Source organism: Aquarana catesbeiana, linkage group LG07 (genome assembly GCF_042186555.1).
Source record: "Aquarana catesbeiana isolate 2022-GZ linkage group LG07, ASM4218655v1, whole genome shotgun sequence".
Lineage (NCBI taxonomy): Eukaryota > Metazoa > Chordata > Amphibia > Anura > Ranidae > Aquarana > Aquarana catesbeiana.
Window position 1 is genome coordinate 210,316,174 of NC_133330.1, and position 12,729 is coordinate 210,328,902.

At 43.7% G+C, this 12,729-nt stretch overlaps 1 protein-coding gene across 4 annotated transcripts in view; it reads right to left on the reverse strand.

Moving 5' to 3' along the window:
• Nucleotides 1-12,729, reverse strand: part of LOC141103425 (pancreatic alpha-amylase-like) — a 155,904-nt gene that overhangs the window by 14,738 nt on the left and 128,437 nt on the right. For 3 of the 4 annotated variants that reach the window (XM_073593004.1, XM_073593002.1, XM_073593001.1), the window contains one exon: nt 3,777-3,876. The exons of the other annotated variant lie outside the window; for it this stretch is intronic. In XM_073593004.1, coding sequence (XP_073449105.1) covers nt 3,777-3,876 — 100 coding nt within the window. The remainder of the gene's footprint in view (nt 1-3,776; nt 3,877-12,729) is intronic. 4 annotated transcript variants of the gene reach the window in all.

The following is a 12,729-nucleotide window of genomic DNA, read 5'->3' on the forward strand; positions in this document are numbered from 1 at the left end:
AAAAAAAGTCATTTAAAACTACTCGCGGCTATTAATGAATTGCCGGTGCGATGATACACATAAAAGTTCATTGATAAAAACGGCATGAGAATTCCCCACAGGGGAACCCCGAACCAAATTTTTTTTAAAAATGACGTGGGGGTCCCCCTAAATTCCACACCAGGCCCTTCAGGTCTGGTATGGATATTAAGGGGAACCCCGGCCAAAATTTTTTAAAAAAATGGCGTGGGGTCCCCCCAAAAATCCATACCAGACCCTTATCTGAGCACGCAACCTGGCAGGCCGCAGGAAAAGAGGGGGGGACAAGAGAGCGACCCCCCCTCCTGAACCGTACCAGGCCACATGCCCTCAACATTGGGAGGGTGCTTTGGGGTAGCCCCCCAAAACACCTTGTCCCCATGTTGATGGGGACAAGGGCCTCATCCCCACAACCCTTGCCCAGTGGTTGTGGGGGTCTGCGGTCGGGGGGCTTATTGGAATCTGGAAGACCGCAAGGGGACCCCCAGATCCCGGCCCTACCCCCTGTGTGAAATGGTAAGGGTACCCCTACCATTTCACAAAAAAACTGTCAAAACTGTTAAAAATGACAAGAGACAGTTTTTATTTAAATGCTTCTTCTTTCTTCTATCTTCTTTCTTCTATCTTCTTTCTTCTATCTTCTATCTTCTATCTTCCTTCAGTTTCTTCCTCCATCTTCTTCTTCTGGTTCTTCTGGTTCTTCCTCTGGTGTTCTCGTCTGGCATCTTCCTCTGCGGCATCTTTGTCCCTTCTTCTCCTCGGGCTGCTCCCGCTGTGTGACGCTTCTTCTCTTCTGACGTTTCTTAAATAACGGGGGGGGCGGGGCCACCCGGTGACCCACCCCCTCTGAAGCATGGGGAATTATTATGATTATTCAGGATTTATATAGCGCCAACAGTTTACGCATCGCTTTACAATATAAAAGGGAGACAATACAGTTATAATACAATACAATAGGATTAAGAGGGCCCTGCTCAGAAGAGCTTACAATCTAATAGGGTGGGGCAGGTGGTACAAAAGGTTGTAACTGTGGGGAATGAGCTGGTGGAAGTGGTAGGAGATTAGTTGGAGACGTGATAGGCTTTCCTGAAGAGATGAGTTTTCAGGGATTGCCTGAAGGTATCAAGACTAGGGGATAGCCGGATAGATGGAGGTAGCGAGTTCCAGAGGATGGGAGAGGCTCTGGAAAAATCCTGGAGACGAGCATGGGAGGAGGAGATGAGAGCGCTTGAAAGCAGGAGGTCTTAAGAAGAGCGGAGAGGTCGATTTGGGTGATATTTGGAGACAAGATTGGTGATGTAGCTTGGGGCAGAGTTGTGAATGGCTTTGTATGTTGTGGTTAGAATTTTGATTTTAATTCGCTGGGTGATTGGGAGCCAGTGCAGGGATTGGAGGAGAGGGTTGGCAGACACTGAGCGGTTGGTAAGGTGGATAAGTCTGGCAGCAGCATTCATGATAGACTGAAGAGGGGATAGCCTATGGAGAGGTAAGCCAATGAGAAGGGAGTTGCAATAGTCAAGGCGAGAGATAACAAGGGAGTGAATGAGGAGCTTGGTGGTTTCATTTGTTAAAAAAGGGCGAATTTTAGAGATGTTACGGAGGTGAATTCTACAAACTTTTGACAGCGATTGGATTTGAGGCTGAAATGACAAGTCGTGAGGGGAGGGACTGATGGTTGCATTGTTGATTTTGATGGAAAAGTCATGGAGGGGGGCACGGGCGGGGGGGGAATATTAATAGCTCAGTTTTAGAGAGATTTAGTTTAAGGAAGTGGTGCGACATCCATGCTGATATGTCAGTTAGTAAGTTAGTATTGGGAGAGGAGACTGAAGGAGTGAGGTGAGGAGTAGACAGATAGATTTGGGTGTCATCAGCATATAAGTGGTATTGGAAGCCGTGGGCAGTTATTAAGTGACCAAGGGAGGAGGTGTAGATAGAGAAGAGAAGGGGTCCAAGAACCGAGCCTTGATTTCACCCGTTATGTAACCCCGCCCCCTTCTGACATCACAAGGAATGCCACAGGGAAGTCCCCGAAGTCCCCGTCAAGTCCCCATGCGTCATACCCAGTGACCCTGCCCCCGTTATTTAAGAACCGTCAGAAGAGGAGAAGCGGCACACAGCGGGAGCCTCCCTCCATGCCATCATGGATGCGGAGCGGCCCGAGGAGAAGAAGGGAAGAAGACACCGCGGAGGAAGATGCCGGACGAGAACACCGGAGGAAGAACCAGAAGAACCAGAAGAAGAAGAATATGGAGGAAGAAACCGAAGGAAGATAGAAGATAGAAGAAAGAAGATAGAAGAAAGAAGAAGCATTTAAATAAAGTAATTGTCAAAAACTGTCTCCTGTAATTTTTAACATTTTTGACAGTTTTTTTGTGAAATGGTAGGGGTACTACCCCCTTATCATTTCACACAGGGGGGAGGGCCGGGATCTGGCTGTCCCCTTGTTAAAGGGGGCTTCCAGATTCCGATAAGCTCCCCACCCGCAGACCCCCACAACCACCGGCAAGGGTTGTGGGGATGAGGCCCTTGTCCCCATCAACATGGGGACAAGGTGTTTTGGGGGGCTACCCCAAAGAACCCTCCCAATGTTGAGGGCATGTGGCCTGGTACAGTTCAAGAGGGGGGGCGCTCTCTCATCCCCCCTCTTTTCCTGCGGCCTGCCAGGTTGCGTGCTCAGATAAGGGTCTGGTATGGATTTTTGGGGGGACCCTACGCCATTTTTTTTTTTTAATTTTGGCACGGGGTTCCCCTTAAAATCCATACCAGACCTGAAGGGTCTGGTATAAATTTTTGAGGGGGACTCCAGCTAATTTTTTTTTTTTAATTTTGGCCGGGGTTCCCCTTAATATCCATACCAGACCTGAAGGGCCTGGTATGGAATTTAGAGGGACCCCCCACGTCATTTTTTTTTTTTTTATAATTTTGGTTCGGGGTTCCCCTGTGGAGAATTCCCATGCCGTTTTTATCAATGAACTTCTATGTGTAATGTCGGACCGGCAATTCATTAATAGCGGCGGGTAGTTTTAAATTACTTGTTTCCTTTGAAATGTCATTTTGCTGTCAGACTGTTCTAAACACAGGAAACATGCGCCCTTTTACAGGCATACTAATGACACCCCCCAGGTACGAAATTTAAAGGAATATTATTATAATTATTGTTTCACTTTAAGCATTATTAAAATCACTGCTCCTGAAAAAACTGCCATTTTTAAAACTTTTGTTTGCATTGATCCATGTCCCCTGGGGCAGGACCCGGGTCTCCAAACACTTTTTATGACAATACCATGCATATAAGCCTTTAAAATTAGCACTTTTGATTTCTCCCATAGACTTTTAAAGGGTGTTCTGCGGCTTTTGAATTTGCCGCGAACACCCCAAATTGTTCTCTGTTTGGCAAACTGGCAAACAGCCGATGTTCGAGTTGAAGCTCATCCCTACTCAGCACATTCAAGTCTGTCATCACAGTTTAACACATAATTGAAAAAGGTTTACAAAGTTTGGGAACTCTGTAGAAGACACTTGTGTGAGTTAATCAAGTGACAACACAAATTAGCACAAATGCAGAAAAAAAATGTCTGTACAGCTTGAGGAATAAGACTTGAGGGGGGCTCAAATGGAAGCAAATATCAGAACTAACTTTCCATTAAGAACAAGGATAAAAAGAATAAAAGGACTAAAAACTCCCATTTTTTTTGCATTTCAGCTTCGGGTGGAAGAAGAGAGTGATGTAGATAATCAAATTATAAAAGGTTTACCTTTCCATTTACAATGTTCCTTGGCCAGCGAAAGCTTGACATGATTTGTGTAAATCCATAAGGATGCGCCAACATGAACCCAGTTGCCATTTTGTATAAGCTTATTTCCGGGGGAAAAAAATAAATGATTTATGAAATACTGAGTTTTTGCATCTAATGAAGTAAGACATTTATCAAGATACAGTCACTTTAGTTGTGTAGTTGGAATCTATACTTTTATCCATGCATTAAGAACAGCTGGCTTTTGATGTCATTACAGGCAGTATGAAAATAAGACATGGGATCATCATATCTGATTCCCTGGGCACTATTAGGAGTCTTGGCTTTTATTTGGGCACTTGCAGGGATACATTTAGCCCCTTAACATTACTCTAATGTTGAGTACACATGATCGGATTTTCCGACAACAAATGTTCGATAGGAGCTTGTTGTTGGAAATTCTGACCGTGTGTAGGCTCCATCGGACATTTGTTGTCGGAATTTCCGACAACAAAATTTGAGAGCTGGTTCTCAAATTTTCCGACAACAAGATCCGTTGTCGGAAATTCCAATTGTGTGTACACAATTCCGACGCACAAAATTCCACGCATGCTCGGAATCAAGCAGAAGAGCCACACTGGCTATTGAACTTCATTTTTCTCGGCTCGTCGTACGCGTTGTACGTCACCGCGTTCTTGACGTTCGGAATTTCCGACAACATTTGCGTAACCATGTGTATCGGAAATAATTCCAGGATTTCATTGTCGAAATGTCCGGTCGTGTGTACGCAGCATAAGAAAATAAGCAAAGTGAGAAGCCCACATGGACTGTTTGAGCTTGTTACTGTCAGGAGCGTCTAGCGCTCCTGCTCCCCATTCCAGCATCCTTGTTTTGGCTATGGCATTCTCCCTGTTTATGTCCACCTGCAAGTTGATTGATGTATTCAGTCTCTGGGTGGAAACCAAACCTGTTATAAACAAGCCAAACCTTCAGTCTCATTCTTGTGATAGAGAGTGATATGTGTGTAATTCCTGATCAAGCCCCCTGTCTGTCTGCCCTGCTCTGCTAGATTGGATTTCCCTGTGTATGACCTTGGACCTGATTTTGGACTATTCCCTGAACTCAGCCTGCCTTTTACCTGAACTGTCATAGAACCACACTGCCTGTCTGCCCACCACAAGTACCTGTTTGCTTTGCTCAGTTCGCGCCCTGCCCTGGCATGGTGGCCAGGCAGTATAGCATTCTGTATAAGACCTGGGGGCACCCGAGTACGGGTAGGTCTGCTTGCCTTATGGGAAAGGGGGCTGCTATAGGTAAAGAACACAGTAGCCAGCTATAGTGTCTGACCACCTGCATTGGGATAGACGTGACATTATCACAAGCCTTTAACAATAAAAAAAATTGTAATACTGTTGAGACTTGTGGAGCAGGTAAAACTCATACACAGGGACAGGTGTATAACAAAGCTATTTTAAATTTTAAAAATGGTCAGAAACTATATAGATGATCCAAGGCACCCACAGCCCATCAAAGTGATCATGATGATCATCAATATAGGCTGCGAGTCTTTTCACATTCATTACAAAAACATAGTTCCGTACTCATTTTTGAATGTACAGGACAACTGTAGAATTTCAGTGAAATGACCGTATTTATCGACGTATAACACGCACCCTAAGTTCAGTGGCGTCTCCAGCTTTCATATTTAGGGGGGGCACATGGGGGGACAGGGACAAAAGTAGGGGGGCAACTATAAAATGCAATTATATATATATATATATATATATATATATATATATATATATATATATATATATATATATATATATGTATATATATCCTGGGGCCCTTTACTATGACCCCACAACAGCCCTTTCACATGTTCTCCAGTGAGCTCCCTTTCTACTGTATTGGGGCCCCCCAGGGTGGCAGAAAACAAGAGATATATGTCACCAGCATACCAAGAAAATATAAGGGTCCAAAGCAATGGGAGAACTATCAGGGTTGCAAAGGTTGTCTTGCCACCGAGCCCTGGTGTTCTGCCACTGTGGGGTTCCTCAGCCTCCTCTTGCTGTCCTGCCCCTGCTATTGACAGCGCTGGTCTGGCATCTCTTGGAATTTACAGGCTGGTTCTCCTGTCCTAAGGACGGGAGAAATCAGTCTGTTTTTTCAGTAACTGAGAGTCCTGGTGGAGTCCTTCCTGCAACTCGCTCTTCTCCCTGCCAATGAGGATGCAGGGGAAGGAGCAGATCGGGCGGCTGTGGATGTGTGAGCGCTCGCATTATGCAGTGTCAGCGAGGAGAGAGAGGGGGTGGAATCACCCGCAGCAGCTGACTGGGGACTCTCTCCCTCTTAGACACTGATTTTTTGTAAAAAAAAAAAAAAAAAAGAAAAAAAAAAATATTTTTTTTTAATTGGGGGGGGGCACATGGTGGGGCACAGCATAATGTTGGGGGGGGGGGTCACCCTAGGGACGCCATTGCCTAAGATTAGAAGGGAATTTTAAGGAAAAAACTTTTAGGAGGGAACTTAAGGAAAAAAAATTACATTTAAATGCCCATCAATGCAGCCTTGTTAGTGTCCATCTGTAGCCTTGTCAGTGTCCATCTATAGCCTTGTCAGTGTCAGTGTAGCCTTGTCCATCGTTGCAGCCTTGTCAGTGTCAGTGTCCATTTGTAGCCTTGTCCATCATTGCAGCCTTGTCAGTGTCAGAGTCCATTTGTAGCCTAGTCCATCATTGCAGCCTTGTCAGTGTCCATCTGCAGCCTTGCCCCTGTGTCATTAGCAGACTACTGCCATTTAAAAATGGCTTGGTGGCTCTCGGCGGCTCTCGGCCATTCTCGGCATGTCTCGGCCACTCTCAGCGGCTTATGGCTGTTCTCGGCGGCTTTCAGCGGCTCACGCGGGACTGCGAGAGCCGCCGAAAGCCACCAAGAATTGCCAAAAGTGGCCGAAAGTCGCAGAGAGCGGCTGAAAGCCACCGAGAGCCACCAAAAGGCTCACAATCGGCAGGGGATCAGCGTATAACACGCACCTACAATTTTCCCCTGATTTTAAGGGGGAAAAAGTGCGTGTTATACGCTGATAAATACGGCAATCAAGCTCTTTTTGGCCTGATATAACAGAAAGAAGTTCAATCTTCGGAGAAGCGATGGAAAATTCTGAAAATTTGGTCTACTTACAGCAGGAAATATTTAACAGGCATATGGAAACAAGCATTTGTCCTACAGCCTCCAGGGGCACCACAACATCACCACTATTCCTTGCCTTGCCTGACGTACGTTTCGTCTAATGGGACATCTTCTGTGAGGCAGTAAGCAGGCTGAACAGGAGAGGGGGCTTATACCCAAAGTGGGGGGTGATTACTCACTAATGCGCATACAGACCTTGATAGGTCTTACTATCTGGTAGGAGGATATATTTGCCCTGTCTATCCTTTGGGGAGCACTGAGTGTTACACCTGTTGAGAATTGAAGGACACTTCTTTTTTCTCACCATATGGACTCTTGCTGGTTTTATGGACACTTTATTTTTATTCCTTTTTGTGGACTTTATGTTTATAATATATATTAACTGTGAAGGTTAATATATCACATGTGACAGTGCAACACGTTTGCTTATATATATTCTATTTATAATGTTGTGTACATTATTGTGAGTGCTGCTGTTGATTTCACTTTATATATTTTTTATCACTTTATGCACACTAAGCACAGTTTTGCTTTTTTATATAAAGCTTAGTGAATTAAGTAAAGTTCTGCTGACTTCCATCATCAAATCATGTGCAAGGAAAAATACTTTTATTTTAATTCCTTGCACATGATTGGGTATTCTTTGCAAAGTGAATTTCCACCACATAAACCAATTTCTGGAGGAATTTCCCTTGCAAAGTGAGCAGCCTATTTGCCTTTAATTAATCAACCCCATAGTGTCTCATACATAGTGAGAGATCTGTGAAACTGAGCTCTATTAAGTGAGGAATATTAGTAATTTCAAAGTTGCAAGTATTAGAACAGCTGTCCGTGTGCCCGTGTTTGTTGTAGTAAATCAGTGAGGGGTTTTGTGAGAGCCATCATTATCGGGCAGGGTTTGTGCCTATGCCACTTAAGAAAGGTGTTGGGGTGTGGTTTGGCTGCTGATGTGACCAGAAGCCTACTCTGGGGCTCCCGCTGAACCTCTACATATTACCAGCTCAGGAGGTGCAGAAGTCCACACATCAGCACTCAGAGAGACCAAAGGCATCTGCTGCCACCCTTTGCCACTGATTCAGCTACCAAATCATGACTAATTGCAACAAGGAAGATCAGCATGCACCAGACAAACCAATTCAAGAGGGCGCCAGTCTGCTCCCACAGCAATCACAGAAGGAGAAAACCAGGGAGGCAGTGAGTAAGCTGGAGCGATTTGTGCACTCCCAGTCACAGACACTGATACACGGGTACATATGTGCAAAAGAAGAAGCCACAGGAGAAGGCGCAGATCCTGCAGCACTAATCACCCATGTGCATGAGGCACAGATTGTTGGATGAGACACTCAGAAGACACAATGATAGACAAAAGTGATGGAGTGTACATCAGTACTGGAAGGCAGCAGCAGCACCATTGAGGTGGCACCTTTACCCGGGGATAATATGTCCACGGGTCTGGTCACAGCCGCTCATAAGAAGCATCTGGAAAAAAATGAATAAAAAGGTTGTGGCGGAATAATGTTAGAATTCTCGGCCTCCCGGAAACGCATTGAGTGCAATAATCCGGCTGCCTATATAGAAACATGGCCTAGATGTGTTTAGGGTAAGGATATGTTTATTCTCTTCTTCGTGGTGGAGAGGGCACACCGAATACTAGCATGGCCTCCACCACCAAGCAATCCCCCCAGACCATTTATCTTAAAGATGTTGCATTACAAGGACAGAGACATTATCCTAAACTTGGCCCGCACTGAAGGCAGGGTAGTAATTAATGGATCTAATATCTCTTTTTTCCTGACTTCTCTGCAGAAGTACAAAGACAGTGAGCTAAAAATATTGATGTTAAAAGGGGATTTTTCCCGGCCTAACTTTCTTCTGCCATGCCATACCCTGCAAAGTTAAGAGTGACAGTGGGAGACAAAACTTATATCTTTGATACTCTATACTCCCCAAGCGATATTGGATAAAAATGAACAACACCTTCCTCCCAACCATGAAAATCCTAACTTTCCCAGTTCCTGGACCTTTACTATCATAATCACTCCTGAACCTCCATAATGATCTTGTTTAGGCAGAATTCAGAGATAATGGACTATCTTATAAAAACTATTTTGTAACAAAAAAAAAAGTGTGTAGCTGCCCCTTTAAGTGTGTTAAACACTTATCAATTGCCAACAGTATAGATAAGGTATTGGTGCTGAAAAACTGGGTACCAAAGAATGTGAGTGCATTATTTTATACTTTGTGGAAAATTTTTACTAGTCAATAAATACTGCACTATGAGAATCTTTTCTCTTTTCTGGTGTGCATTACCTAATCCCTGGAGAGTTATAAACAGCATCAGTGGGGAAGAAGCAGGCCTGCTGATCGATGAATATTTGGAGAATATTTGGAGAGCATATCTGAGCCTCGCCCCGGCACTGTGGGACAGAAGTCCAGAATAAAATTAATGAAAAAGGTATGAAAAAAAAATCCAAAAACGAGGGGGTTTGGGGGGTGGGGAATGGGGTCTGCTTATGTTTACAAAGGAGCTTAATTTTTGCCTGGAACTCCGCTTTAAGAACACGTATTCACACTGGTGGATGGGACTTTATTGCTTTATTGCTTGCTTGAAAGAAATTAATTTTGTGATTTTCTTTTTTTTTTCTACTCTATGTGTTCTCAGAAGTATGACAATGTTTTTAGTTTGGCAAAGTTTTGCCAAACTGACTTCCTACCACAGAGGAAACTACCCATTTTATATATATTTTACCTAATTCTTACCAGAGAGTCTTGTAACTGTAAAAGAACCATATGGGTATGACTTTGGGTCCTTTGCCTCTTACATCTCTCTGGGGACGTTTGCACGATGTCCACTACTTATAATGGACCCCCAGTTTTTCTGTGATACCCAGGGGGGATTTTCTCTGCTGGGGACATATGTTGTTAACTGCAAGTATGAGTACTAACACTGTGGTGATGTCCTGGAACTTCAAGGGCTTAAAAGATCCAAATATGTGCTATGCTCTGTTTACTACTTTGAATTATTTTGGCTCTGCAGTGGTCTGCCTGCAGGAAACTCATCTAACTAAGGACACTACGAATTTCCTCAAGAGCGAGTATTACCTACTTCAATATCACTCCACTTGCTAGAATTAAGCGAGAGTAAGTACTCTAGACTCATTAAAAGTTAACTTTTCCTGTAGGCAGGCACAGCTAGACTCAATGGGCAGATATGTCTTTCTTAGATGTGCTATTAATAATCTACATTGTGTCATGGCAAATATTTACATTCCTCCTTCATATAAAGGGGGGAAGTTTTCACAACGCTGGTGTGGTTCTCCATGGATCATATGGGAGTGCCCGGTGGATGACATTAATAATATTATAAATCCTGCTATGGATAGGTGTTCAGGGTCAGATGACCATATAGTGCAAGCAGATGACCTTTGCTAAGCACTTATAGGGGTTAGGGCTATTATATATAATGGGATTACATCACCATGAGAGACAATATTCTTTCTGCTCTAGCACTTTCTCCTCTCTTTCCAGTATAGGTTTGGTGTTTAGCACATAATCTATTATGTCACATAAAAACGACACCCCATTTGGGATTATCTGACCACACACTTCAGAAGTCAGTCTATTTCATATCATTACTTCTAAGTGGCCCTTATGGAAGGTCAACCCTACCTGGCTAAAACCTCATCATATCCCAGGATATCATAGAGTAGGCTCTGCAGGAATGCTTTGTCCTCAATAAAGCCTTCTCATCCCCTTTGCTGGAATGGGATACAGTGAAGGCAAAATTATTAAGGAAATTAGCACATATAAAAAAATCCAAGGGATAACGGGAGGGATCATTGATGGACGAGGTTCAGAGGGCCAAATCTAAATTTATTAGTGACAGCCGCCCCCCCTTCTAGCTAATTCTCTAAATTGGAAAGAGGTGCAGAAACTTTATTAACATATGTCCATTAAATAAGCGTAAAAATGTAGATTCTTTACACAGCAAAGATATTATGCGGAGGGGAAAAATACCAGTCATTTGTTAGCCTTCCTTGCTAATTCCCAAAGACCTTGTCAGAACCCAGAGCTGAACCTGCAAACTCTGCTGTGTCTGGCAGCATCTCTTCTTGCTGAATTACCTGAGATCTTGGACAGCTCCTTGGCCGATTCCTCAGACAACCTTGCCTTGTTTCTTGTTTTCCTTGAATCTTGAAACCTTTGCTCCTCCCATGAACTTCCTATTTAGGCTGTACCTTTGCAATTCCTGTGTGCCAGATTATTGTGCTCTTTACAGCCAATATCTCGCTCTTGTTGCTCCTGCTGCCGTCCGTAACTTTGCTATTACCCATTACCGACCCTTGGCTTGTTCCTTGGCTACGCTTCTGCTTGATTCCAACCTGAAACCACATGTTACCAACCTTTGGCTTTTTCCACAACAACGCTTCTGCTTGATCCCAACCTGCAACCACTTGTTACTGCCTTTTGGGTTGTTTACTGACTATGCTTCTGCTTGATCCCTACCTGCTTTATCTGGTACTGGACCCCGGCTTGCTCTCCTCCAGGTGAGGCAATTCTGAGGACTGCAACCTGGTACTAACACACACCAAAACCCTTCTCCACAATTAGGAGCTCTGCTAAACACCGGTTAGTTTTTAGACTCCACATCTTGGGTGAGCCCAAATCATCCGGGTAATCTGCTTGTATACTTATCCTACTGGTCTGCGGAAGCCTCTCTACTGCCATAGCTACTGGTCTCCGAGCCTGACCCCTGATTGTGACAGACCTCCATCTTTTGTTAGTGCTATCTCGACATCAGAGGACACAGTTTCTCACAACCCCCTAGATATTCAGGCAACTTTTTAGTTTTTTGACCAAAAATCTAAACAAATCTAAATTACGCTATACCCCTATTACGCTTAAACTGTTACTAAAACCAGGACCCCACATTCACTATATCTAGTCTCCCACAGTACACAGAACATGGAAATACAATTATTTTAGTAGCTACTAAACCCAGGACCTCATATTCATTATATATGGTCTCCCACAGTACACAGAATATGGAAATGCAATTATTTTAGTATTTATAAACAGCTAAATAACTTTTCTCATCAGCAGTATATAGCAGTCGTGTGACTTCTATCGGTGTCTGGTTAAAGCTTGTATGAGGAGTTTTCAATTCATTTTTTTCCTATGAGGCTGCAGGACCCCTGACCCTCTGTCTGGACAGTGCCGATCGGCTCTGTGCTGATCACATGCAGACTCCCAAGAAAAAAAAAACCTCTCTAGCAATACACACCAAACTGAGCGTGATTCCAAAGGCTCTGTTCTATCAGGAGATGGATTGGGGACAGTGGAGGAAGGGGAGGATCTGAGAAGACAAGATCAAACACCCTTTTTACACAATGCAGAGGATTAACCCCTTAGGTTCCACAGTCAGTATAACAAGCATGCTTTACTGCGTATACAGACTGATTTTACTGTTGTGGGTTTAGTAACACTTTAAGCATTATACTGAACTTATGTCTGATTTCCTGGAAATGGGGCCTATGAGAATCACTTGGTACCCCATTCTATGAATGATGTAGTAATCATAGGTCTTCCGAAACCAGGCCAAAACTCACTGCATACAGATTCTTATCATGTGATATCCCTTCTTACATCCAACATTAAATTGTTAGCAAGGGTACTTGTGAACAGATTAGCAACAGTAATTTAGAAGATGGTACGCAAGGATCAGTCAGTTTTTATCCCAACTAGATTTACTGCCATTAATCTATACAGACTATTTCTAAACA